A 26415-nucleotide genomic window follows, 5' to 3' on the forward strand; every position below is an offset into this window, starting at 1 on the left:
CAAATTAAAGAGGAAAGAGATACGAGACCTACAGCGTTCCAGTCCCACCGGCCCTAACTCATGCCAGGACTCCTGCCAGCCTGGAAAGGTTTAATTCCAAAGCTCTCAGGGAGCAAAACAGTTGCTCAAATTATCCTACACATTATGAAGCAAACACTAATTTTATAATGCAACTACACGCTCTGTTTGCTCCAAAATCCCTAGTAAATGCTGTCAGATGGACCATACATGCATACAGAAAGAATTACTGAACGTGTCCTCCTTCCTCCGCTGCCAGTGTTGGACTGCCACTGCCCTGATTTCTGTCCCAGTAGAAAACTGACAGATCTGAACCGTGCCACCCTGCTCATTTTTACCCTATCCGGGATGACCGGAGCGCTTCTCCTGACCCATAACGAGTGCGTAACTCACTTTGTGCAAAGAGTTGAGAGATGGTTTTCCGATTGTCTTCAGAACCCTCAAATTCCTTCTCCGCAAGCTGCTTGTTGGCTGTCTCCATACGTTCTGCAGAATTGTTCAAGAAAAGAAACGCTGAAGAATCAAAAACTTTTAAGCGTTAAACTCGCATCTGCACAGGACATGCAAGCTAGGGGAACGGATCTCCTCATTCTACACAGACCAAAGTCAAAAGCCTACCAAGCAGCTGTCACTCATTTTTGAAATGTTTCTAATTATGTCCTTGAGAAAATATTCCCAAGGAGACAGAACAGACTGGAGTTCCAAAGAAATTACTTTAAACGATTATAACATAATTTATAAGTTTATTTTTTTCTATTTTTGTAAATGTTAAGACTCCTCACAGACTTCAGTATAAGAAGCGGAGACATTTCAGTCTTTGTATAACGAGTTTTATTAAGAATGGTTTCAGAACCCTCTCCACATAAACTTATTTTTCCCACCCAAATAAATCTCACCATGCAATTAAAAGATTCCCTTATAATCCTCCACTAAATCTTAATAGCTAGAAGATTAAATCGCTGTTGTCTAATGACCTGACTTCAGGGAAAAACATACAATTCCAGGGATAGCTTAAGTGTTCTGCTGCTGCAGGCTACTAGAAATTTATATCAGTCTATAAAAATAAAAATGAAATGTTTATGCTGTGTTTTACTATGAGTAAGATTACTTAATGCAGGCCTTTGTGTGCTGTCCTTCTCCATAGCACCGAGCACTGCACGGCCTTACTGCCTGGATGCAAAGCAGCTTCTGGGAGCACAGTACGAGACTCAGGGCACAGAAAGCAGATGACTCGCAGGGCAATCAGACAGCTTTCATAAAAAATTAAACTTACATTTTAAAAGACTGATTACACACTTTTACATATCTAGCTTTGCAGATGGTTTTTGCCTTTCAAACTACTGCTTACACTTTGACCCATGTTCAGGTCAAACACTATTTGACACCGCCCTCCCTCGCCAGCCATCGCACTCCCTCAGCCTCTTAGCAAGAAGCAGACACTAACAACATCTCTGCAAGAGAAAGGGGGATCCAAAAAACCAGATGCCTGCATTGATAAGGAATGACAAGGCCTTCAGGAAGAACAGACAGCCTGCAGTTTGTATGTCAGTGCAGAGGGGTCACTGGACAGGAAATAAAGTGAACATGCCTGGTGTGGGATTAGGCAGTCAGCAAAAGGTCTCTCCTTTTGTATAAACTGAACAAATTGTACAAATTGCGTCTAGGATATAAGACGAGAAAATTCCAGGCTTGCATCTGGTTTATGGTATTTGGCTTATCACATGTTTCTCCTCAATGAGAAACAGGCTGGGAATGAGAGACAACAGCACGCTCCTAAACATGTCTTTTCCACGCTCCCAGCAAGCACTTAAAATCCCAGCCTACTGAATATACCTGAACGCACTGAATATATCCCAACTGTCTCAGCAAACACTCCCGCAGCACCACGCTGGACTGGTGAGTAAGCACAGCAGTAAAAAGATCACAGTGAAGAAAAGAAGTTTTGGTTCGTTTACCTCTCAGATCCCTGTTGAAATCATGAAGCCTACGAATTTCTCCTTCCAGCTTGTTTCTCATGGCCTTTTCCAGGGCATCCCGCTTCGAGGATGACTTCTCCAGGTTTTTGTATGCCTCTGAAACTTGTTGAATTTCTGTTTCCAGCTGTGGTGAAAGTGAAAACAAGCGCTTACTATTTTATCACTAACAATTCTTTTCACTTAGCCTCAGAAAGGAGATTGCTTTCTCTTGTTTTCTTTGTTGAGATAAAAGCCACCTACACCTATATATCAAATAAAATGACAGAATCTCAGTTCCTGAGGGATCCTTTTACATTAGGAACAACAACGGCTGAAACGAAGATCTGGGCTCTCCTTCCAGACTCCAGCACTATTTCTCCAACACCATCAGAGCACAGACAATGAACCGAAGGAGGCAAATGCCTCCTGGTCCTTACTGAGCTGGGCGCTGCTTTGGTCAAGCTGGGCAAAAAACAATGAGATAAGCAGCTGATGTGATACTGCGTTGGGTCAGTAAAACTAAATGAGAAAGGTGAACAAAACTATGCGAAAAAATGCAAGTGTCAGCCCCTGCACTGCTGCGGAACCCGGTAGCTGTGTAATTGTTACAGTCCAAAATTCACAACAAAACCTCCTGATGTTCTTTGCTTGCACTCCCACAATTTGGTTGTGTTTTTAAATGTACAATTTCCTTCAGTGGGGGGAACATTTGTAGGAAAGGAGTTTCTCTCCTTCCTGCTAGTAGCCTTCAGCATAAAGCTTCTTGGTGTGAGCTTAGGCAAGCAGCTGATCACCTGGAGCAGGAGGAGATTCACTGCTGACTCTCCTTGCCAGGCACAGTTTTGCACTGCAGAAGTGTGGATGCACGTAATGGCAAACCCCATCGGTAAGCCATCAACTGGGGGACGGAGGGGAGCTCATTTTTATCCTTCTTTCATTATCAGGAAGCTGTCAAACATTTCTCTAAAGCATTTCCTGGCCGGGAACCTTCCAAAAAAAATACAACACAATGAACATATGTCCCTGGAAAGAGGTAACGTAGGAAATAAATCAGCGTGGGAAGCCACACTGGTCATCTGAACTCCAGCGTTTTAATCAGCCACACATTTTTCTGTCCCGGGAGACTGCTCAGTGCAAAGAGCACTGCAAGGCCACCGAAGTCCTGAAGTGCAAGCAGCGCCAGCCTCTTCACAGCTGCACGGCGCAGCAAGGCTGACCTGCTGCACGACTTTATGCCACTGCTCATCAAGAAGTTATTTCTATGAGGCTGTGGTGAAAATATCCGCACACATGCCTATTGCTGATGGCTCTCACTGGATTTTTTTTTTTTTTTTTAAATGTGTGGGAGGAGGGCTTTATCATCACTGGTTCGTTTTTCTCTCTTTTTGTAAAGCCAAAGGTGGCAAACAGCTTGAACCAAAAGAGGACAGTCAATTTTCGTGGAAGCTGTGTGCTATCAAGGGAGGTGTTTTTACGTGACTTCAGTGACAGAACTGTTGGTTTCAGCCCTGCAGCCCAAATGCCTCTAACGCAGCCAGAGCAGCAGTACCTCCTCGCACTGTGCTGCCAGCCAGTTTGGCAGCCATGCCCCCTGTTGCCTACTTGAGCGACCACCTCCTCGTGCTGATTCACACGAGCCCTGCCCACGGTCTCTAAACTCTTTCAGACTGCTGGGGAAAGGAAGCCTGCTGCTATCCTGGAAATAGGAACATTGGCTTTAATCAAGCAAGCCAAACAGCCAGCCTCTTGGCGACAGCTGATGAGGATGCTCTTTTAAGCACGGTCAATTAGCTGTTAGAATTAAACTGAAGGATTTGATTCTATCTTCTGATGAAGTTAAGCTGCTGCCCCCAAAGGCACAGGATACAACTAATCAATCTACATAAAAAAGACTCTAAAGTCGATAAATCAAAGCCTTAAGCAAGCAGTGTAACAACTGCAGATGAGATCACTCAATTATGGATGCCACCAGACACAGAACACCCACCTTCTGCAACCGGGCCACCTTCTCGTAACACCCATCTAGCTCCTGTCGTAGCGACCTGTTCTCTTCTGACAGGATTTCCACCATCTGCTGGGCCCTGGAAACTATGGAAAAGGGATCTACTTGCATCTGTTGGTATGGGGAAGGTATCTGCTGAGCCCTGGACATTACGGAATAGGAATCGCCCTGCTGCTGCGGGCCCAGAAAAGGCTGGCATAGTCGGTAGAGATCTCCCTGATGCACTTGGTTTGACAAGAAGGGCTGCTGGGTCCGTGGCAGGAGGCCAGGATCTCCCTGGCTCGGAGTCAGGGGCTGCTGGTGCTGGGAAGGGGACAGCCTGGATGGCGGCGGAGACTGGAGCAGGGTCAAAGATCCCAAGGAGGTCAAGGACGACGTCGGACTGTGGTGGTGAGGTGGTCTCTGTTGTAGCTGCAGCTGCACGTCTGGGTTCTGCCTGGAAAACCGAGAGAAGAGGCTCTGTCAAAGTCATGCAGAAGGCGATGGGTCAACCAACTGAGACGGCAGGAGATGATGCGTGTAGCTCTTAGCCACAGGTATTCCTACACAAAAAACTCGTGTTTATTTTTTTAACATTTGTTTAAAAACTGTTTTAAAATCAAATAGTTACCAGGAAATAAATACTAAGTACATGACGGTCATCCTCATGAGTCTACTTTGTACAGAGACACCAAGAGAAACTCCAGCAACAACCACTGACCAAAATTATTTGTAACTTTTTTCCACGCTGTGTGGATAAAACAGCTCGACTGAGGACTGCTGGGAATGGGTTCTTTTGTTCCCCGCTGAAACGTGCGATCTCTCGTGGAGAAAACAATGAATCCTCTGCAATTAGGATACGAAGTTATAGGAACTGGCTAAGCTCTGTTACCATGCTAGCACCCCTGGTACAAGTTCTCCTAACTATCACCCAACAGGCTGCAGCCTGGTCAATCGAGAGAGTTTAATCTCTGGAGATCCCCAGCTTAAACTCCGCTGTGCCAGCCAAGGAGCAGACTTTTCTTAGCAGATCGCGTGGCTTTATCGTGCTTGGATGACCTGAGGAGGCAGGCTTTGCTTCCACCCCAAAGACATTCAACCTCCAACAGCCCCACGGTCGTCTGCGTTCCCAGGAGGGACCCTAGGGGCTCGCTCTGCTGCGCTCTGGGGGTGCTGGATGTACAAAGGAGCCCCCGGCACAGCTCTGCCACCGCACCAGGAGGGCTAGCAGCGTGCCAGAGCAGCAACAGCGAGCGCGGAGCTGAACTGGGAGCCGAAGGGTTACACAAAGGGCTCCTGGGCCGATGTGCAAGCACTCGGCATCGTCCTTCCTGTGCTGTGCAGAGCGAACTCCTCCAACTCCGCGGAGCCGGCCAGAGAGGAAACGCCTGCGCTACTCACATCTGGCTGCCAGCACCCGCAGGAGGCTGGAGGTTCCCAGGCCGGCGCGGGGTTCACTGTTCCAGTGCTGTGCGTCCCGTGCCTCATCTTCCCTGCTGTACAGCAGAGAAGGTGCTTGGAAACCTCCCAGCTGACGCTCGGGTTCCTTAACGGGGAAACAAATCTAGCCTCCACTTAGGGGAAACACAGCTACTTGCTAGGGTCCCTGTCAGCAGCAGCATTTCAGGAGCTGTTTCCCCAGGAACGACTGTATGCAGTGTGGGGATCCCGAGGGTCATGCAGAAGAGAGACGTGCAATTAATTTCCTCAGGCACGTTCAGCTTAGCAGCCTGGTTCTTCCTTCCCTGGGAGGTCGGCTTCACTCATCACTGCACCGAGCTCCTTACTTCTTTGTGCCAGTTCTCACAGCGAAGGCAAGGCACCACAGGACCTGCCCAGCATCACCTAGGGGCTGGAAACTACCCGAGATAAACTTCCTCAGCTCACCCAGGGTACACACGAAGTTGAAACCCTGCATCTTCAGAAGCCCCCCAGCTCCTCAAGCTTTTTCTTTACAGGCTGTCACGCTCCTGTGTTGGCTGTTGTAATCAATTAAGGAACAACTCTGCTGTGACAATTAATTTCCAATGACCTGCAGAGGTCAGACCAAAATAGTTACGGTGCCAGTCTGCCTCCTAGCTCAAAACAAACATCACCCCAACCCTTCCCCATCCTGAACGCGCAAAATACCCCCTCCGAGTCTGGAAACAACCTGAAGCGGTGACTCAGAGAGAACCAAGTCCACTGACGGCCGCGTGCTAATACTGGAAGCCTCACAAGGCCTATTTGGGTGCCGACGCTACCAGCTCGAGCTGTTTGACTCAAGGCACCCCGTTATCATCAGAGACCCACGGGCAGCACCTTGCTGTTTCCCCAGGACTCGAGCCCCAGTGAAGAGAATGCCAAAATGGGCAAAGAAAAGCAGCAGATGCCTGATATTTACATTTTTTAAGACTTATTGTAAAGGAGCGCTCTAGGAAGTCATGGCCGAGTATTGCTGACCCGGATCCACTTCCAAGAGCCCCAGCATTTTGGCACGCACCCCCAAAGCCTCGCACATCTTGAAAATCCACCAGCGGGGGGGCTCAGGCTGCAGCACGAGGCTGGAGCCTCTCGTACTGCTGCGCTGCAGCTTCCCAAGGCTCACATATGCTGCTGCATTCCCTGTGACACAAGGTCATCCAACTGGGGATCGTGTTTTGCTGGAAAATCAATATAATAGAAAGAAAAATAATAAAAATATAATAAGAACACGAGATAGGTATTTCCTAGTAAGCCATCTAAACCTTTTCAGATCCTGTACACAAACTTCCACGTGCACGTTCAAAGGACTTTTCAGCACCCCCACGACTTTCAGTTTTGTCTCCCAAAATACCTACATGTATTTCGTGGGCTCACTTGAGCTGGCTCAGAGATCCCTCACATTAACATGAGAATCGTGGAGTTTATTTCTCTGGTAACCCGATCTGGGACCCAGAGGCTTTAGAAAGCTAGAGGAACCCAACTGCACTCCTGGAGGGTTTTAAAGCTCCGAAATGTTCAGGTACGTTGGGGTCACCTACCAGAACCGTTGACAGGATGGTGATAGGAGCTTTCCTCCCTGTGAGCTCAGTCCTCAGGTAACCCTGCAGCAGTAATTCCAATTATTTCCAACTAACCACTTCAGGCAAGAACGCAGACAGACTCTTAAAATACGTGGAAGATAAAATTACTCAATATCTTTCAATTTGCCTCAGCGTCGTAAAGACGTACAAACCTCAAAAACAGAAAAAGAAAAAAAAAAAAAACACACCCCTGCAATAATTCCTAGAAATGTTTAAGCTTGATAGCACAGCTTTAAGGGCCACTTCATTCTGAAGAGCATCACACAAGAATCTCCGCTTCCCTTACAGCCCCTGGCACGCAGCGCAGCGCCGGGGCCAAGCACAAGCAGGGATTTACGGCTCCGCAGCTCCCGGGGTCACGTCAGCTTTTGGGACAGGGATATGGAGTAAGGGCAGCCCCGTGAGCAAAGCCAGCCATCGGGAGCCCGGAGGCGTGTGGGTGATTTACTAATTACGGGGTGCATTCTGCAGGCCTCCCTGTCGAACATGGGATTTATCCCCGCAGCAACACTCGGTGATTTGGGCTCTGAGCACAGGGTGGTGCCGGGATCCGACACCGGCAGCTCCCTCTGCGCCGTGGCAGCCCCTTCTCCCCAGCTCTTCCTCTGCCACCCGAAGGTTTGCTTCCATCGCCGGTGCTGCGGGGCAGATTTTAGGCAGCGAGCAGGGGCTTTGGAGCTCCGCACGCAGCCAGCCCTCTTCTGAACTGTACAATTTCCAAAGAAGAGCGCAGACGCCTCCGGCATGCCTGGTATTTACATTAAACCAACCTGGTTAGGAACATGGATGTGTTCCCAAACTTACACCGCCCAGGAGCAGGTGAGGCAAAATGTTTGCCGACTGGTTTAGATTTACCACCCGGCCCATTCCTTTCCCAGCCCGGGGAGGGTGAAGCATGAGAATGCTGTGAATTCCCCAATGTTTATCTTGCTCAACGAGTTTTTATTTAACCGCATCGTTAGGTCACCCTCAAATTCCCCCGAACAATGAGGGGAAAAACCCGCAGAGAAGGGTGGGGCTTCCCCAGCAGAAAGAAGGGGCTTTGTTTCCTTGACACACGCTTGGAAAAATGCGTGCACGTTTCCCAATCCAAATTAATCCCGATAAACGCAGGGCCAGGGCCGCAGCGCAGGGCAGCTTGGAGTGCCCGAAAATGCTTCATCGCCCCGGAGAGGCTGCAAAGAGGATAAATGCCCTCCTGCAAGCTGGATGGCTTCAAAGCCCTGCCCCATCACCCAGCTGCACCTTTGGTAGCACAGAAGGTTTCTTGTCCAGATGACAGCTCCTTTCCGAGCCCGTGGGAGAGGGAGGGGAATAGAGGACTCGCTGCTTTCCCTTGCTCCACTGCTCTGTAATTTATGGATTAGCCTTGCAATTGTTCCCCTGCTTCAGCATTTGCTTGCAAAGGAAACCTCTTCTCGGCGCAGCTATTTAGGTTAAAAAGTAACCTCATTAGATTCCCAGTGCTTTGAAGACAAATTTCGGTTGCTTCCCCTACTGGAAACCTTGCCAGCTGAACCTTTCTCCTCCTCCCCCTGCTTTTCTTTCGAGGCAGCCAGGATCCATCCCATACAGACAAAAATCACCCTGTCTAGAGGAGCTGGCTGCTGGCATGTTTTCAAATACCTCTCCCTTACACAGCAAGCAGGCTGTGTCTCAGCCTCGCTATATTTAATGCCCTGAGTATTTCTGATGCAGCAGCACCATTAAGGATCTGTTTCCTTTCCTGCATGCAGAAGATTTGAGGCCTTTGAATTCTCAAAAAGATTTGCAACGAGCCTCGACAATCATTGCCACCCCCCCACAAACCCTTTCCTTCCCCTCTTCCTGGCCTCTTTATTATTTATTTAGCCAGATCAAAGGGCCTTTTCATCAGGCTTGTATGCTGCTGAAGTCATTTCAGATCACAAACAATGGTGGACAAACTCTGAAAATAGCTCCCCATAGGCCTAAGACGGCTCTGAGCAGACTCAAATTCCCCCCAGCTCAGCCTCCGTGCCCAACTGCAGCCTGGTTTCTTCCTCCCGCTCCCCTCAAGCCAGAGCAGCGCACACAGCACGGCACACAGAGCTCACCATTTACTCACGCAGCGATGCCCTCCTGCTGCTGCTCGGTGTTACCCTTTCAGCTTCAAAGCCAGGCCAAAATCATCACACCAAAGCCCCCCCTGGGGCTAGGACAGGGCTGAGATAAGGAAACAAGGAAGGCAGAGCCAAGATTTTCAGCCCACCTGGACAAAGCTTCATCTTCACCCACGTGGACATCGGCTCTAGCCAAATCTAGCTTCTAATCTGGAGGACACCAGAACAGGCTGGGATTTCAAATGATGCAAGGAAAATTAACAAAAGCTAAGCCAGCAAGCCTGGGATGAGGCACAAAGCACACACCGCTCTCCACTCCCACGCTTCGGTCCACTGAAAACTCTGGAAAACCCTAAAAAAAGTTCAGGGGACGTTTATTCCCCTCACCACTACTGCTTTCGTTCACTTTCTCCTTTCCCACATGGCATTTGGGTGCAGCTTAAACCTAAAACAAAATATCTTTTTTCTTGGCAGATGTAATTAAAGCACAAGTATTGCAGTAAGTAACTGCAAGTTCCTAAAACAAACTGCACTGCAACTTTGGCTTAATTTTATTTTTTTTTTCCTTTACAAACCTTCTGCAAGGCTCTGGAGCTGCACTGAACTCCCTTGTGCCAGAAAACCTGAACTGGCCTTTTTTCTGCTTTGGTTTTGTGTTTTTGTCTTCTCTGAAATGTGTCAGGCCTCTCTAGGTAAGCCAATGAAACAGCTCACGGGCCTTCCAGACACCGTCTGCAGCTGAACACAAGATGCGGTCTCACACAATAGAGAGGGGATTTTTGCTGAAAGATAACCAGGAGCGCCAGGGGGCTGTTTTATAGGTTCTTTCCTTATCGGGCTGTCATTTTAGGACCGTGCTTACCTGACTGAGCCATACTCAGGGGGATGCTGATACCTCATCATAGGCCCGTCGGATCTCCCCTGCTGGCTGACGCGGTGCTCGCTATAGAAGTGCCCCGAGTCCTGGGGTTTGCAGTTCATGGATGGGGTGGACACGTTTTTGTAGGGATACTCCGGAGGAGGCCCCCGCTGCTCCATCCCCTTCATGCTGGGCTGGGCAGGGGGCTGCACCGAGTTCTTGTAGAACTCGTTGGAGCCCGAATTTTTGTAAGGGTCGCTCGACTGCTGAGGGGAGAGCGGGGAGAGGGGGGAGAGCGGCGCGCTCGTGACAGGCGCGTGCGCCTTGACGCCGCTGGTGGCCAGGGACAGCTGCATCAGCCTCTCGCTCAGGGAGCGGACGTGGCCTTGCTTGAGGTCCTTCAGTCCTTCGTCCTGGTGGACCTTCCCCGGGCTCACCCGCTGAACCGTGGGCCGCCCTTCAGTCCTCATCTTTTGGTTGGTCACCCCCGTCACGTAAAACGCTGCCCCGACGCTGGCGTGCGGCTGGCCCCTGAAGTACTGCGACTGGACTTTGGCTTCCTCGTAGGTGGGGAGGTCTTCGCTGTTCTGGAGCCGCGGGGAGAGCTGCTTCTCCATGATGCTGTTGTCCACCTGGATCTCCTGGCCCTGGGGCTCCTGCCGGGCAGCATGAGTCACGAGCTGGTGGTCCTGGGAGCTCAGCCCCTCGTTCTGCGGCGCTGGGTTCCCACTGCTGTTGAAAGGGGGGGCATTTCCCGTGGCTTGCTGGTGTAAGGCGAGGAGGTTACGGTTGTCATTTGGGTTTCCGTATCTGAGCTGCTCCTGCAGCAGGCGCTGTAAAACTGTCGTAGCTGCTTGCTCTTCTGAATTCCTCATCTCAAACCGTGGTGCCTTTTGGGTGGAATGTAAAAGCTGCCCTTGACCTAAGGAAAGGAGACACGGCTATTAGCGCCTGAGTGGATCAAGCAGAAGACGTTTAAGAGCAATGGCTGGAAATACAGAAAGAAGGCAGGTTAGATTACCAAAGGTTCCCATAACAATGGGGGTCGTCAAGGCCCTTCGACCTAAGAAGGACTTGCATGCTAGGGGGCAAAGCCTCAAAAGGTGATGAAAGGTGACTCGCAAGTTTATAGGAATATCAATCGACTGCAAGCTGAAGAGATACTGCTGAATACCCCAGACAGCAAGGCTGCTTTCAGGCTGAAAGGAGACCTATAATTCACAGGATGATGGTAAAAATGCCTGAGCCCTGTTTGTTTTACACTTAGGGCTACCAACAGTGAAATACGTTTCCCATATTTAAAGGCAGACAAGGATAAAAGGGTGAAATCAGCAATTTGTCAGCTTTAAGGAAGAGCAGGGGGAAAAAAAGAGTTCTGCTGAGATACGGTTTGCAGAAGTAAAGCAAACTCTTAGTTTAGAACATTTTAAGCAAGTATGAATACCTGGTTAGCCAGCAGATTTTTAGAGTTAATAAATACCCAGGGAGAGATTAGTTCCTCGTCTCCCTGCTGCAGAAAATACCACGCACTGGTGCAAGTGAGGACGCCTGACTTCCTACTACACAAAGGCAACCAAATCCTCACACATATGTCATCACCTGAATGCATGCAAATGGGAGAGGAGGAAAAAGAGTTGTCTGATCTAAGGCAAAGACTTGGAAGTGACAGGGAAAAACACCGCGTACCAAGGAGAGAAATACAAAGAGCCAGTGCCAAGCACATCTTATGAAAAGACTCAACAACCAGTGACCAACAGCAATTACACCTCACTCCGTCTCCCAGTGGAGGCAGGAATTTGATGAGGAAACTCATACCCGTTGGCCTTGCATGAGCCAAAATATTCAAAGTGAATGACACCTCCGAGACGCTTAAGTAAAAGCAGAGCTACTTTTGAGCTAGAACAGCGCAGGACAGAGTATGCTTTACAAGCTCCTGCTGGCATTCCAGCACTTCACTCTGACACCATTTCTCTGTCCCCTAGGAAGAGGCAGCTTGCTCACACCAGCTTGTGCTGTGGCAGAACCAGGGACTGACCGCTGGGCTCTGGAGACCTGGAGGGTCTGCTTTGGTCCATGTCTGCACAGCCACCCCGCTTCCTCCATCAGGACAGCCTGCCCCACGAGCCTACCCCTGTACCACAAGGCCTGGATGCGTCAGGCAGACAAACCTTCTGCAAACGTTAAGGAAGAGAAAGTTAAAATCCCCCTCTTCCCGGGCTGCCTCACCAAGCCTGGAATTCAGGCCCTGCAACGTGATACTTCTGAACCCCCAGGCGAAGCGGCACGTACCTATGTCCTTCACTTGGACTTCCTTGGGAAGGAGGAGCAGTTCTGGCTCATGGGGGGACACAGCCTTCCTCCTTCAAGTCCAAGATCTCCGCTCAGAGATGGCTTCAGTGTCCTCTTCAGCAGGCCAGATCACTTGATGCTCTCCTCGCTTCCAAAGTAATTCTGAGGAAAGCATTGAAAACATCGTTTTAATTGGCTGACAAGACCCTAGAAATAACAAACCTTGGCCCGTGTTTCATATATTCCTTTTGTAGCTTCTTGTTTTCTCCCAGAGCCCAGCAATTCTGATCCCTTTAGGATGAATGAACTCCCCTGTCCCTAACAATCTACTCCAGCTGCTGCTTTAATCATGACAATTTCTGCTCCAAGATTAAATGTTGCCAAGTAATGCTCTGTCCCATCTGTGCCTCCTAGTGAAACAGTGATTAAAACCCGCAAATTCTAATTCTTTAACTCCATTGTCGTTGTTTTTTTTTGTAGTTGTTGATTTTTTGGGGGTTGTTTTTGCTAAGAATGAAAGCAGCAGCACAGATGATGATACCCTGTGCTTCCAGCTCCCTTTTCAGGGGTACTGTACATGTATATCACAAATTGTATCAGCAGAAAGCCCTTGCCGAAAGGTGCTATGGTTAAGCACTTTATTAACTTCCACGAATCATGCCTCTGAAATGACTGTGAGAATGATCAGTATATGAGCATTAGTTTTATTTTACTGACTGGGAAAGCGAGGGAAAGAAAAGGACACTGCCAAAGTATATGCCAGAAACATACTGCAGAGCCCAGCTCCAATTCCCCAAACATTCTTTAATTACGCTACTTTTCCCTTTCAGAATAGAAAGCACTAAAGAAACTTTAACCATTGAGGGGAGAATGAGGAGAACACAGGGAAATGTGCAGCTCGGTGTGTTATTCGAGAGCTTATACCTACTGCTGGAGGTGTCCTAAAGAAAAAGGCAAACGACGCAAAAGAAGGGGAGCGTGCTTATGTGTGCCCATGGTGCGCTTGTGTTTTAAGGGTAAAAAGCACAAAAACAGTGAAATTACAACTGGTGATTGGGATGGATCATTTAAGTTACTTTCCTGGAATGTAGCAGAAAACAAAATGAGCAGATGTGGCGAAGGAACGCAGCCGGGGATGCTGGTCTCTGCCTCGTTAGGGCACATACCCACGCCCAGCACACGTTATCTCCGATCTGCACGTTAAATACCAGAGGTGTCAACAGCAATTTCAAGGCACATGAACAATATCTGAGCAGGGAACAAGGCTGTGTTGTGTGGTGTGGTACTTCAAGATGGTGGTTGAAAAAAACATCTAATGTCAAATTCTTAACTGGTGACTTAGCTGGAGCGGGATATATTGAAAACAGCTGCCAGCAAATATGCAGCAGAGAACCTTTAAAGCAGGCATTAAGATAGCAGATAACCAGAGCAGTTTCTAGCTTCTTTTCCCAGTGTTGCACAACAGCAGAGGACTCCTCGTACCCCTCACACCACTATCATCCACTCCGCTTTTTCTTTTCTTTTTTAAACAAAGTTGCCCTGAGCAACCCTTTTTATTAGAGCATAAAAAGGCTTTTATTATGCAATATGGTGCTGCCTTTCCACCCAAAGATTTCTTTTGTCTCAACTGGAAAAATGCGAGGGGTGTGTGTGTGTTTATTTTTTTTTTAATACAAAGATACAGCCCAGCTTGAGATCCTGCCTCGAAGATTTTCTCCGCAGACAAATTCAATCTGTGCACGCCTGACTCCTTGAAACGTTCAAGGAGGCAACGCTGCGTGCAACCATTTCACACACCCAGCTCCACAGCCCCACACGCTCACATTGCCATCTAAAGCCGGGGGGGCACGCTGGAAGGATCTGCTGGGGCTGAATAAACTCAGCTGAGTGGGGGGGCAAACCAGGAATCAGCCTGGAAATCCAGAGCAAGAGGTGGATGGAGGTCCAACATGGAGATAGTCTGGGCAACAAATCCAGTTTCTTTAAATATTCAGTATGATGCTGCCTTTCCACCCAACGATGACTTTTGTCCCAACTGGAAATCTGTTAGCATTAAGCCATTAAGCCTTTTTTTTTTTTTTTGCCCCTATTCTATCCTTTTTTTTTTTTTTTTTTTTTTTTTTAATTAACAAAGAAAATCTTGTGCAACTAACTTGGGTGGCAGCATTCCTGGAATCTGCTTTCTGGGCAAGCTGGGAACTCATGGCAGAACCAGTTAGTCAAACTATTTTATGCAATGAAAGACAAAAAAATGAACAGTACAATCGGTACTGTAGCCCATGTGTTATTTATTTGGACACCAAATTCTGTTTGTGTTAGGCTCTTCCAGCAATTTCAGTTTCCAGCGTGCCAAAGCCTGAAATTAGTGAGGTGCACTGGAAAAGTTGTTATGATAGAGCTGGAAGGAAATTGGAACAGGTTCTGTAAACATTTTAAACAGACATCTTTTGGGGTTTAGCCTAAATCTATTAAGATGGATAGTTAACTGCACTCGCTTCATTTCAGACTACCAAAAACTCTGTGAAACTGCCCTGGCTTTTGCACTGCACAGTGCATTCTTCGTAACCACAAAGCCTAGCAAAAAACCCTGCTTTCCGAGTGGAAAACTCAGCTTCAGAACAATTCTGCCCCAAGGAAGCACCGTGAGGTACGTTTCCCAGGCGGAACGGATGCGGCAGATTGTTCCCAGGCATCGTAGCTCTATCATCTCACCACCTCAGCCTAACCTCCAGCCTGAAATTGTCTCTCGTAAGATCCTACCTGTAGGTTCCCGAGTCCAGAGCTGGCAGAACTAACCCAGGAACTGCGAGGTGCTGCACGCAGCCATGCTGAGATCAGGTGGACGTAAAGGGGAGGGAGCTCCAGCGCTACGTAAGGAAGACGAGGGCCGTGTTCGCAGGGCATTGTGTAAAGCTGCAGCAAGCAAGGCTCCTGTCTCCAACACCGCGCAATTATGCGCTGGAGCCTCGCCAGCCCCTCATGAGGAAGAGAGATTCATGAAGAATTTAAAATGATAATACCGCCAGGCTGCAAGGAACCAAAGCAGCACATTTCTGTGCAGCATGCAAATATTCTGCAGCATTATAAAAATAAACAAGCTTAGACAAGTGAGCTACTCACCACTGCTTGATGAGTGGCTATAACGCTAGGGCTCAATTAACCTGCGTGGAGCAATAACGACTTCACAAGTGAAGAGAAGCATCTTTCTTCAGCTTGTGAAACCGGGAGGAATGCAAGAGTCCCTGCGAGGGCAGCCTGTGCATACTTGCCCAGGATGAGTGCTTAGTCAAGAAGCTAATTAGCTTACGCATCAGGTGGGATGGGAACAGGTTCACCACCTCCGAAGGGCTGGAGTACAGTTAAGCACTTTCAGTTTTGCTACCAAGTTTTGGGTCGGTTGCATACAGAGGTCCAGCGACAGGTTGCCAAAGCTCGGTAAACGCAGCTTCGTCAGGCAGTGGCCTGAAGGTTGTGCTAAGTAGTTCTGTGTTTTGTTTTGTTTTGTTTTTGTTTTTAAACACACGTATCTATTATTACTTAGCCTGGTTGGCAACAGGTGACGGGATGCTTATCAGCTGGCTGAAGTCTCAGGTTGGTTTTTAGGTGCGGAGTTACCTTCAGACACACCTGCGCGCTGGGGTAGAGCAGGGGAGCACAGAACAGAGACAGCACAGCGAGGACGGGCTGGGAAACCCCCGGGGCTATCGCAGAGCCCAGCTCACACGCTGAGTCACCCGGAGCTTCATGGAAACACGCCGCTGCTGCACGGCCTGTGCAGAGCCCAGCCTGCGCTCTGCCTGATCCTGCACCATTGGCTCCGCGTGAGCGCCGGTGAGAGGGCTGGAAACAGCTGCTCTGCACACACGCTGGCTTTGAAGTGGCTGCGAGCACTGGGCTCATGAGGGTGGGGTCCAAAAATTCTTTAATGCGTCGTGCAGGCTATCGCCGAGCGCTCTCCATTCCTTCCAGCCCTACCCGAGGAGGAGGGAAGGAGAAGCAGGCGCTGCGACAGCCCGTGAGGATAAAGGTTCCCAAGCTCTGGCGCCAGCTCCCAAAGCCACAAGGCGGTACAAGAGGCATACGGCATCCTGACAGCGCCCCGGCACCTGCTCCCAGCCAAAGTGGGTTTCAGACTCCAGCCATAAGCACTCCCCTGGCTCGAGCATCCCGGCCCCGCTCGCCTGGATCTGCTGACTGGCTCAGGTGATCGTGGAGGGTGGCACCGAGCAGGTGCATGGAGCGGCGCCAGCGTTACTCATCTTCATACCAGAGGGACAGAGTCACTGGGCAAACAAGAAAAACTTCCTCCTTTTCACTAAAAACAAGAACAATGTCACCCGGAGGGGTGCAAATAATACGCATAGCCCTGAGATGACATCACCTGGCAATCACAGCGGGAGGCCAGCGCAACACCCGCGGATCCAGCGTGGCTCTGAGCGAGCCCACCTTGGCCAGGAAGCTGTGCCACGAGCCACCGACCGTCCTGCAGTGCTCCCAGTACCAGGAATGGGGCACAGAGAAGCCCGAGGAAGCCTGGCAGGCTGCACGAAAAAGCAGCAAGTTGCTCGGCTTCGAACAAGAAGTCAAGACAGCAACATGGGAAGGACCCAGCCCTCTGAATAACAGCTCCGAGGGAAAGCTCAGAAGACCTCAGAATTCCTGCTCCCTCGCTGCTACGTGCCAAGTTCTTCCCAGGGAGGTACCTAGAAGCTTACCCAACGTAATTTAGATTGTGCATTAAAAAAAAAGAAGAAAAAAGGAAAAGAAGGCAGCCCTGCAGAGGCTGGTATAAACAGGAACGCTTCCGGACTTCAGGCGTTTTGGGGAGAAAGCTCTGGAATTCCAAGCTCCTCCACAGCATCTCAGAACCGAGCCCCAAAGCGTTACTCCGAGGGACACTGCTCCCAACGCACCGCACTGCTTGCTTTAGGCAGCACCAGCAGGCACACGCACAGCTCTGTGCGGAGACAGCTCTGGGGGCCTGTGCTGCGATTTCTGCCCGTTTCATGGAGCCCCGGCTCCAGCACGAGCCAGAGGAGCGCTCTGCACTCCCGCAGGCCCAGCTCTCACCTCGCAGACGCCGCCTCGATAAAGCCGCGTGAGCTCGATCCGGTTCGAGTCACCCCACGGCTCATTGCGGAGGGCTGCCTCCCAGCACGTACCGAGCGAGATTCATCTGCTCCGAGCTTCACAGCTTTCCAGTAATTATCCTCGCAGAATTCAGGAATTGCTGTAAGCCCAAGCCGCAACGTGAATTCGGCATCGGGCTTTGTTTTGTCTTTTCAGAGAGCTCGGCTCCTTGCTGCTGCTAGCACTCAGGCAGCGCCCTGCTTCTGTCGTCAGCAGCCCCTGTCCCGCAAGTATCCCAAGTATGCCTCAGCACCATTTTCATTGCATTGTGTGGTTTCGCCATTCCTCCACTGATTTAATCCAGGCCTCTCCTCGGGGCTCTCAGATAATGAAAACCATGTGAGAGGAAAATGTAATCTTCAAACATGCAAACCAGTTTCATGTGCATTATCAGAAGGGAGCAGAACGTTGACAGTGCATCATTTGTCCCTACTGATAGCATCGGGCTCTTTTAATTGCTGAGGAGATAAAAAAAAAAAAAAAAAAAAAAAAAAAAGATTACAATCGGCATCTGCATTAAAAATAAAGTCAAAATCTGAGCCCAAAAGCTGAAGTCCTGAAAACAAGGGCGATCCACTCCCCAGGCAGCTGGAGGGGTCTGCTGAAACCTTAAGGCAGCGCGCCGCCAGCCCCGGCGTCCTGAAAATGTGCAGAAGAAGTTGACACAAATAAAACTCGCAGGCGGAGATGGGTGTAGGGAAGCAATCGCTACGGCCTAACGCTAGCAGGGAATTTTCTGGCTTTTTCCAGCATTACCACAATCTAAACTATTTTAAGCCCTTTTTCATAAGGAGGAGCTCTTCTCGTTGCACAGAGCAGTCGCACAGAATTCAATGGGACCAGTCACAGGGCAAGGCAAGCAGTCGGCCACGGGCCCTCCTTTTCCACAAGGCTGCTTTTTTTTCCTTTCTTTGTAAAGGGAACCAGCTAAAACACAGTGAACTCATCCCCGCAGACCTGGCAGTGCTCCTTCGGAGATGCCACGGCCCAAGAAAGGGAACAAACCCCACTGCAGGGCTCAGACAACCCGAGCCCATTTCGTGATCCAAGCAGGGCAGCACGGGTTTAAAAGATGGATCTGCATTATTTATTTTTTTTAAAGTAAAACCCAAGAGGAGATCCAGACCACCAAATTTTTAGAAGGCAAGGATGTTTTCCAAGTGGTTTTGGTGTCGTTCTTTATCATAACCACCTGGGTTTTTCACGTGCACCTTGTAAAAAACCTTTAATTACTTGTAAGATGATTAATTAAGCCTCAGCCCCACACTGGGAGGAAGGCATTAGGATGCTCGTTTCAGCGCAGCTCCGTCCATGTTCCTGCTGCCACAACTATGTCACTCGGGGAATCGATTTTTTTCACTGCAACTATTCCAGCAACCACTCTAAAGCGGCTACACCAGGAAATAATTGGGTTTAGGTATATTACTCAGGAAGCCTTGTGTAAACCATACCAGCAAAACTATGTCCTTGCTAATATAAACTTCATCACGACGAGGAGTTTCCATAATGACTGAAGCAGCAAGTATTTGAAGCACAGATTCTGCCGAAACGGCTTTGACTGAGGATGCAGGCATCCCAGAGCCTCTGCAAGCAGGAGGCAGGGCAGTTTTCTAAATATCTTGTGCAGCTGGAGGAGATGCTCCTGCGGGGTATCCCCAGCAGCTGGGGTAACAAGAAGCTGGAGCCCTCTCACGTTCCCCTGCTGAAGGACATCTGCACGTTTGGGTGTTGATGGTGCAGGGCTGGGAACGAAGAGCACACCATGATATTACACCACAGAAGCAGAGATGTGCCGCAATGAACCTTGCTGAAGGTGCAGAAGCCACCCCAAAACAACTCGGGGTGTCCCTGGCACCACTCCGGGCTGCAGGCGATGGCAGCAGCAGGCCGCACGCGGAGCTCTCCTGTTTTCACGGGCAGGGGAGGTGATGCAGGGCCTCGCGGAGCCTGGAAAAGCTGGCACCCCGACCTCTTGAGACAAGGGGAAGCTGGGCTGCTGCCTCGGGGCTGGCTGCCTTCCACAAGCGATGTCTCATGAGCCTTGGGTCGCCCCTTCAGCCTTCTGTGATGCTCCACGGCACCATCCCTCCAAAATGCCACGGGAGCGGCTTGGGACAGGGCCCAGGGCTTCCCACACCACTTGTTCTCTTGTCTCCTGCTTCCCACATCAGAAAGGCACTGGTTGTTCTCCAGGTGGTAAATCCATTCTCCTCCCCATGGATGCCAGTGTTTTTTTTATTATTTTGCTCCTTTTTAAACAAGATCCGAGTGCTCCATGCCCAGCCCGCAGCCACCACCAGAAGCCAGGTATTTTCAGGCACCTTGGGAGGGTTTTTCCGCCTGCCCTCCACAGTCCCCTGCTCTTACCCAAGGGAAGGGTGGAATAGACTATGTGATCGCTCTTGGTCTCTTAAACTTTTGTCATTCTGCAGTAAAAGAGTGTTGTTGTTTTTTTTTAAACCTAACAGAGATTAGGTGCAGCCCACGTGAGCATTTGGCTGTGATGATTTCGGTAAACTTCAGATTACCAAATCCTCGTACAGCGCCGCGAGCTGTCTCACACTGCTTTCATGTTCCGTGTCTCCAGAAATATGCAAGAGGTTTTTGTTTTGTTTCTTTTCTTTTTTAAGCAAAAAAATTGCCAAACCAGGGAGCTGTTTTCCCACCCTGTTTTTCCCAAGCCCTACGACAGCACGGGCTCGTCCTAGCATGGAGCTGTGCGATTTGCTTCAGCTGGACACACAACTGCCCAAATTAGAAGAGGAAGAAATGTTCACCAAAGCCTGAAGAGAACAAAGTCACTGAAATGTGGCATTACTTTCCTTGGGGGTTGCAGTAAATAATCCTAAAAGGTTAAGCAATCTGTTAAAAACCCAAGTTGTGTAGAAAAACAAAGCTTTTTAAAGCAAACAACAGTTCCTGCGACACAGCTCCTACGCAGACGAGAGCCTTATGAAAGCTAATTAATTAAACTAAAACTTAAATTGGTGTAATTCATAGGCATTCGTAGAATAGAATTGCTCAGCAAAATCTCGGTCTACAACGGGATATATAAGGGCTGCACTGAAGGCCTTGCTTTTATTTGTATCAGACCAGTTTCATCAGATCAGGGCGCTTTTCTTCATTTGAACTAAGGCTTAAAGGAGAGCCCCTGCTTTCCCAGCACTGGGCCAGCAGTAGCGGAGCTGCTCCCAGCAAGGCACAGCACGTCAGACACCATTAAAATCCACGAGCACAACCCAGGACCCCTGAGCCTCGCAGGAGGCTCCAACACTCGTCCTTCCCTTGCTTAAGCTGAGCACTCGCAGGGAACCGCTGCTCTCCTAGGACGGGGTCGGAGAGCTCTGAGAACTTCCACGTTGGTTTTTTAATTTGGGCTCAGTTTTCTGTTTTGTTCAGGACTTTCTTTTCATCCTCCTATTCCTGTTCACTCGCCCATTCATTCCTCACTCCATCTCCCACTGAAATCAGGTGGCTGGTTTGCCCTGCATGCCCATTTATACACAGATAAGTTTCAAATATATCATTAGCTAGAAAATTACGTCTGAGTGTCTAGGTAAATACAAATTACAGCAACCCTGAAAAACTCCTTTCACCTGAAGGCGTAATAGGCAAGGCAGACAAGCATTATGCTGCATAGTTAGAAATGCATCGCTCCTAGGGCCTCCTTCACACCAGCATTCTCCAAAGCTGTTGTGATTTATTTCCTTTTGCCTTGAAGATTACATTTCAAGACTACTCAGGAGAGCCAAGCAATGTGCAAGAGCTGGATATTTGCTGACTTGGAGCTCTCCTGCCACGCAGTACAATGCTTTCACGTGGACACAACTTCAGATCTGGTCCAAGCACAAGCCAAAAACTTTTGCAGGAGCTGAAGACGCAGGCACGGCGCGGAGGCTGCGGTACGGCGACTTCCTGCGGCTGGCACCGCCTTGCGGGTGTTGGGAATCTGCTCTCCTGTCCAACGGGGTTTAACAGCTGAGAAGCTCCTGCAGCCAGGCTGGACTCCGAGGGCAGCCATGTGCCTGCTCGCTCATACAATGATTTAAAGCCTACGATGTGATAAATGGGGCATGTACAAAGAGAAGATTGAGCAGAACAGGTAGACAAAAGTCCAATCTAGAAAACAAATACACATCAAAGAGCAAGACAAGCAAAGGGTTCCCAAAAGCAGAAAACGAGCTTACAGAACTCGGTTGTGGCCCAGATTCAACACAACAGGCTAAAGCATTTTGACAAATCCTCGGGTGCTTCCTGAACCTTTACAGCCCCAGCAATGGGCACTTGGAACACTGCTCTGAAGGCCCGAGAGATCCAAGTCCTCCCTCATGTTTCAGTGGAGAGAAGAGGAGAAAGAGAGCCTTCAGCCGTACTGCCAACCCCCACAAATGGCTGTTCTCACCCTATTATAAACATTTGGTCTCCATGGAAGGGGGATACCTAGCAGCAAACATTGGCAACCAAGGACATTCCACTCCACTCCACTGTATCGCCCACAATAGCAGGGGAAAAAAAAAAAAATCCCCAAGGCTGTCGCAGTTCGGAAACCTTTCAGGAGACTTCTTCAAAAGCAAGTGTCTGGAAATACCTTGAAATATGGGACTGTGCAACAAAAGTTGGATGGGGAAAGACAGGCATCTTCCTGAATTCAGAAAGCGTTTGCACTTCACCCCAACGTGGGAACGCCTAATAAGCCAAGAAGCATTTGCCAAGAACAAGGTCGGTTTTCTAATTCAGCGCAGAGCCTCATGTACGCCCTATTTTGCCCTGCGCAGAGTCTCATAACGTACAGGTGTTTGGAAACAGGCTTTAGTGAGTTTAATGTGAATCTTACCACGTAGGGACTTTCTCGTCGTGGGCTTTGTCTTTGCAGCGGGTTATGGCTCTGCAGCTCTTTAGGAGCTGTCAGGATGAATGAAGCAGGAACTGCAGACTGGAGTGCTGCCCCAGGAGAGGTACGAGCAGATAGGTTCATTCACAGCTAAAAGGATTTCACATTAACGTACACTGGGACTGCTGGTAATTCTGGAATTAAAGACTTATTGCTGGATATACACCGATAGGGCAACAACCTACAGCTACACCAGATTTCGCTCTACGTTAATAACAGAAAGCCTTTAATGAGCTGAAATTGCACTTTGGCTTGTCATTCATTACAGTGACAGTGAGTCCAAGCCACGGACCAAGACAGCATTGTGCTGGATGCTGTACAGTTAAATAGTGCATGGTGTTCCTTCCAAAATAAAACCAAGCACACACAAAACCAGCCCTACATTATACTCAGCTGGAGATGAAAGGAAGGGATAAAAGAGGGAGAAGGGTTTGTGTTTTGAGAACTTGGGGGTTGCAAGTGCTCAGTTTCACCATCACAATTGGGAAAATGTGGCAGTTGGGCAACACAACCTTCCTTCCAAATAAAAAGATCGGTCAGTTTGCCGATGAAGGACAGAAGAAAGAGAACAAGGGGACTATTAAATTATCGCCACTTCTGAGATTCTTGCTATTCTTCTACAAAGTGAATGGCTTATGCTAATCAGGATGCATCTGAAATACATCCTTCGAGCCTTCTTGTACAAATATAGTTCTTATTTATCCAGAAAGATCCCCACCAGCTGGCAATGTTTGCATACAATGTTAAACCCAACTTCGAGAGCCCATGCATTATGAGTCATTTTACGTTTAAAAACATCAGTTCCCTTCGCTGTTATTGAAGATGGGGTATCCGAGAGGAATTTCAGTGGAATTCAACAACAATCCTCTGTGTTACCATTCCACTTCCTCCAGCACAAAGCAGCTGTAAGTTTTTCTTGGTTCTTTTTTTTTTTTTTTTTGCCCTGTGCTTTGCCTATAAAATATCTTTGGAGCAGGGACAAAAGGATTTGCACCAATCCCTTCTCCACGAATCAAATATTTATGCTATACCCTCTTCAAGAACTTTCATCTAGCAACCTGTGGAATGTGATCTCCTGACCTTAACACTCAAGCACATCTAAATCAGCTGCCCTTTGAGCTGTATTACAGACTGCAGGGATTTTTTATACATTCTTATTGCAGGCATATGAAAACCTTGTGGCCCCGCTGCGGCACTCTGCAGCACAAAGCGGGCCATACATTAGTCCAGAGGCGCTCAAGCCTGCCTTGCGAAAGAGCAGCACTGACTCAAGATATACAGCACAAGCCGATGCCATGCGGCACCGTAAGCAGGTAGAATAATCAGCCCTGCTATCAGTGTATGGCCCAGCCAGCAAAACTCAAATACGTGTCGGGTCAGACACGTCCAAAGTGATGAGGTGCCGGCACCACCGAGGGATTTACAACCCCGTGTCCCCCCGTACGGCCCGTTCTGCCTACCTGCACTGCCCAGCTCAATAGGGCAGGCAGCGCTGCCCGCAGAAACAGAGAGCTTGTGGGGAGAGCAGGCACCCCTTTCCCTCCTGAAAATCCTCCCCTTTCCTCAGGGAAGAGGAAACAAATCATTCTGCCTTGTGCTTGTGGCTCCCAAGAATGTTTTAAGGGCTGAGGTTATGCTGCAAACAAGCATCCTGGAGAAAAATAGAGGGAAGACCAAGTGCCCCAGATGAACCTGCAACTGAGACTTCTCCCAGGGGACAGATTTCTCCAGGGTCAGCTCACGACCCTACTGCTAGGAGGAGAAGGCAGCAAGGCAGCCCTGGAGCAAATGTGACCCAAAGATTTAACAGAGTCATGGTCTTGACGATAGGGTTCATAGTTCTGTATCAGTCCTGAACAACCAGTGCAGTGTTACCAGCACTCCACAGCTGCAGCACAAGCTCAAGAAGATGGTTCTTGCATCCCCACCCTTGATTTGGTGGGGAGACCTGGTCACAGGCAGCCAAAGGTGGTGAGACAGCAGCCAAAACCTGTATCACGTCCTCTGTCAGATCCTGCTCGGACCCTCACAGCTGTTACAGCTCTCCGAGGGTCCCTCAGCTGAGCACCTGCTGACTTTCTGCCCTCCCTCCGCAGGGGGAACAGAACGCCTTTTCCACTTTCTTTTCCCCAGAGAAATCCCTCCAAGGGGAGAGGAAGAGGAGGGAAAGAAAAAAAAAAAAAAAAAGAAAGAGGCACAGGGACTGCAACAGAGCAGTATTTAGCATTTCCTGTATCATCCACAGGAAAAACCCACGCAGTGGGGAAGAGCGTGATGTCAAGGCTGGTTCCACTACACAAACAGCCAGATCCTCCTGCTGGGGGATGGATGCTGTGTGTTTCCACAGGGAACAATGTAATCCTCCCTGCAAAGAAGGAGTCCGGCTACGAGCCACACGAAATTCCACAGGTCCTTCGCTTGCACAAAAGCCTGGTGGTGATGAAATGTTGGCCTAGAGGAAGTGGGTATGGACACAGAGCTGGGGGAGAAGGAAAAAAAATCAGAAATTCACAGTGGTATTATCATTTATAAAGCAGAACACATCCAGCACTTGGCCCCTAGAGAAAGGAGTATGCTGCAAAATGTGTTTCCCTGCACAGAGCTTGGGCCTCCATCCAATTATTATGTGCACATGTCCTTGCTGCGTTCCCAGCCTTACTTTAAAAACACAAAACCCAAAGAAAACATATCTTCACGTTCACTGCACAGCACCAAGCACGTTACCAGCCACCTTTGATAATCTGCTAAGATGTGCATACACCTTAATTACGGCCTCAACGCTTCTACACCTTGTGAGACCAGGAATAAAGCACTTAATGTAAAACAAACTCCAGTCTGAAGCAAGGAGTCTCAGCTGCTCGTGGGAGCCCTATGTGCACGCACGCATACGTAAACACACATGCATACTTCGTGAAGCATGACGAGCGAAGACAACCTTGACACGTGGATTACAAGCACAATGCCTGCGATTATTTTCTGAAAAGAGCATCGCGAGAAACACTTCTGCTTTCAAACACAGCCCGACGCAAACCCACTCCCTGACTCGCACCCAATTTTACTCTGATTACACACAAGTAATAATTTTAGCTAATATTCGCTGCCGGTGGTGGAACGGGCAGGTGAGCGTAGTTTCCCTGTGTCGGTGTTGCAAGGTGGAGAGCAATCTTTGCAGGACGGAGCCGGCAAGGATGGCCAAACGCCCGGGGCTGCAGGAAGGCACGCCGAGCGCCTCGCGCCACGAGCAGGGCTCTTACCTCCAGATCCGCTGCAGACAAAAGGGGTTTCTGCCTTTCAGCAACTGGACACCGGCAGCTCCTTGGGTCGGTCACACAAAGCTTCCCCGCTGCCAGAGGCGGTTCTTCTCCTCGGGTTTTTGGCTGTTGCCGTTGGGTTTTTACCCCCGGGACCAAAGGGCAGCGGTGGGTGCCGCGGGGGCAAAGGGTGGAGGTGGCGACCCGAGCAGCCAGCGGCAGGGCTCCCCGCACAAGATGTGGTGTTTCAGGGCGCTTTTGCTTGCAAATCCTTCTTCATCCTCAGTGTCAACGCCAGCGGAGGGGAGGGCGCAAACTTTGTCAACCGCAGCACCGAGCCGCGCTCTGCGAGGGCCGGATGAGCGGCTCGACTTTTATTAAAAAAAAAAAAAAAATCCGCCTTGTGCTGGGTGGGAACCCGAGGCGGGCAGGGAAGGGGAAGGGGAAGGGGGGCGGCAGGGAGCGGAGCCTGGCGCTGTCAGCAGCGGGCAGCAGCCCTCAGCATCGCGGCCGGGGCTGGCAGCCGGGCTGCGGCCGCTCCTCGCCTCCTTCCCCGCCGGTACCTGAGCACGGAGGAGCCGCGGGGCCGGCCGGACAGACGGCCAGGAGGACGGACAGACAGACAGACAGAGCCGGGGCCGGGCTGCTCCGCTCCTCCGCCTCCTTCCGCCTCCCTCTGAGGCGCCCCGCGGGCCGGGGCTCCGCCAGGGCGGGCAGGAAGCGCCCCCGCCCCCGGCTCCAGCCCCAACGCCAGCCCCAAACCCAACCCCAACCCCAACCACCCCAACCCCAAGCCCAGCCCCAGCCCCAGCCCCACAGCCGCAGCCCCACAGCCGCCGGCCCCGCCATGACGCGCCCCTGAGGCGCGGGTCCCGCCGCCCCGTCAGGGGGAGCGGGCGCTGCCTGCCGCCCTGTG

General features: G+C 49.8%; 1 protein-coding gene across 4 annotated transcripts in view; it reads right to left on the bottom strand.

Moving 5' to 3' along the window:
• The window catches only part of AMOT (angiomotin), a 60857-nt gene that overhangs the window by 24017 nt on the left and 10425 nt on the right, over positions 1–26415 (bottom strand). For 2 of the 4 annotated variants that reach the window (XM_032196284.1, XM_032196286.1), the window contains exons 2-6: positions 12228–12389; positions 9942–10860; positions 3961–4411; positions 1974–2118; positions 412–504 (exon numbers count right to left, since the gene is read on the bottom strand). In XM_032196284.1, coding sequence (XP_032052175.1) covers positions 412–504; positions 1974–2118; positions 3961–4411; positions 9942–10813 — 1561 coding nt within the window. In that variant the 5' untranslated portion in view covers positions 10814–10860; positions 12228–12389. Of the gene's footprint in view, positions 1–411; positions 505–1973; positions 2119–3960; positions 4412–9941; positions 10861–12227; positions 12390–17389; positions 17418–25502; positions 25817–26415 lie in introns of those variants that run through there. The other 2 variants (XM_032196283.1, XM_032196285.1) reach the window with 2 other exon arrangements.

This window comes from Aythya fuligula, chromosome 13 (assembly GCF_009819795.1).
Source record: "Aythya fuligula isolate bAytFul2 chromosome 13, bAytFul2.pri, whole genome shotgun sequence".
In the NCBI taxonomy this organism is placed as follows: domain Eukaryota; kingdom Metazoa; phylum Chordata; class Aves; order Anseriformes; family Anatidae; genus Aythya; species Aythya fuligula.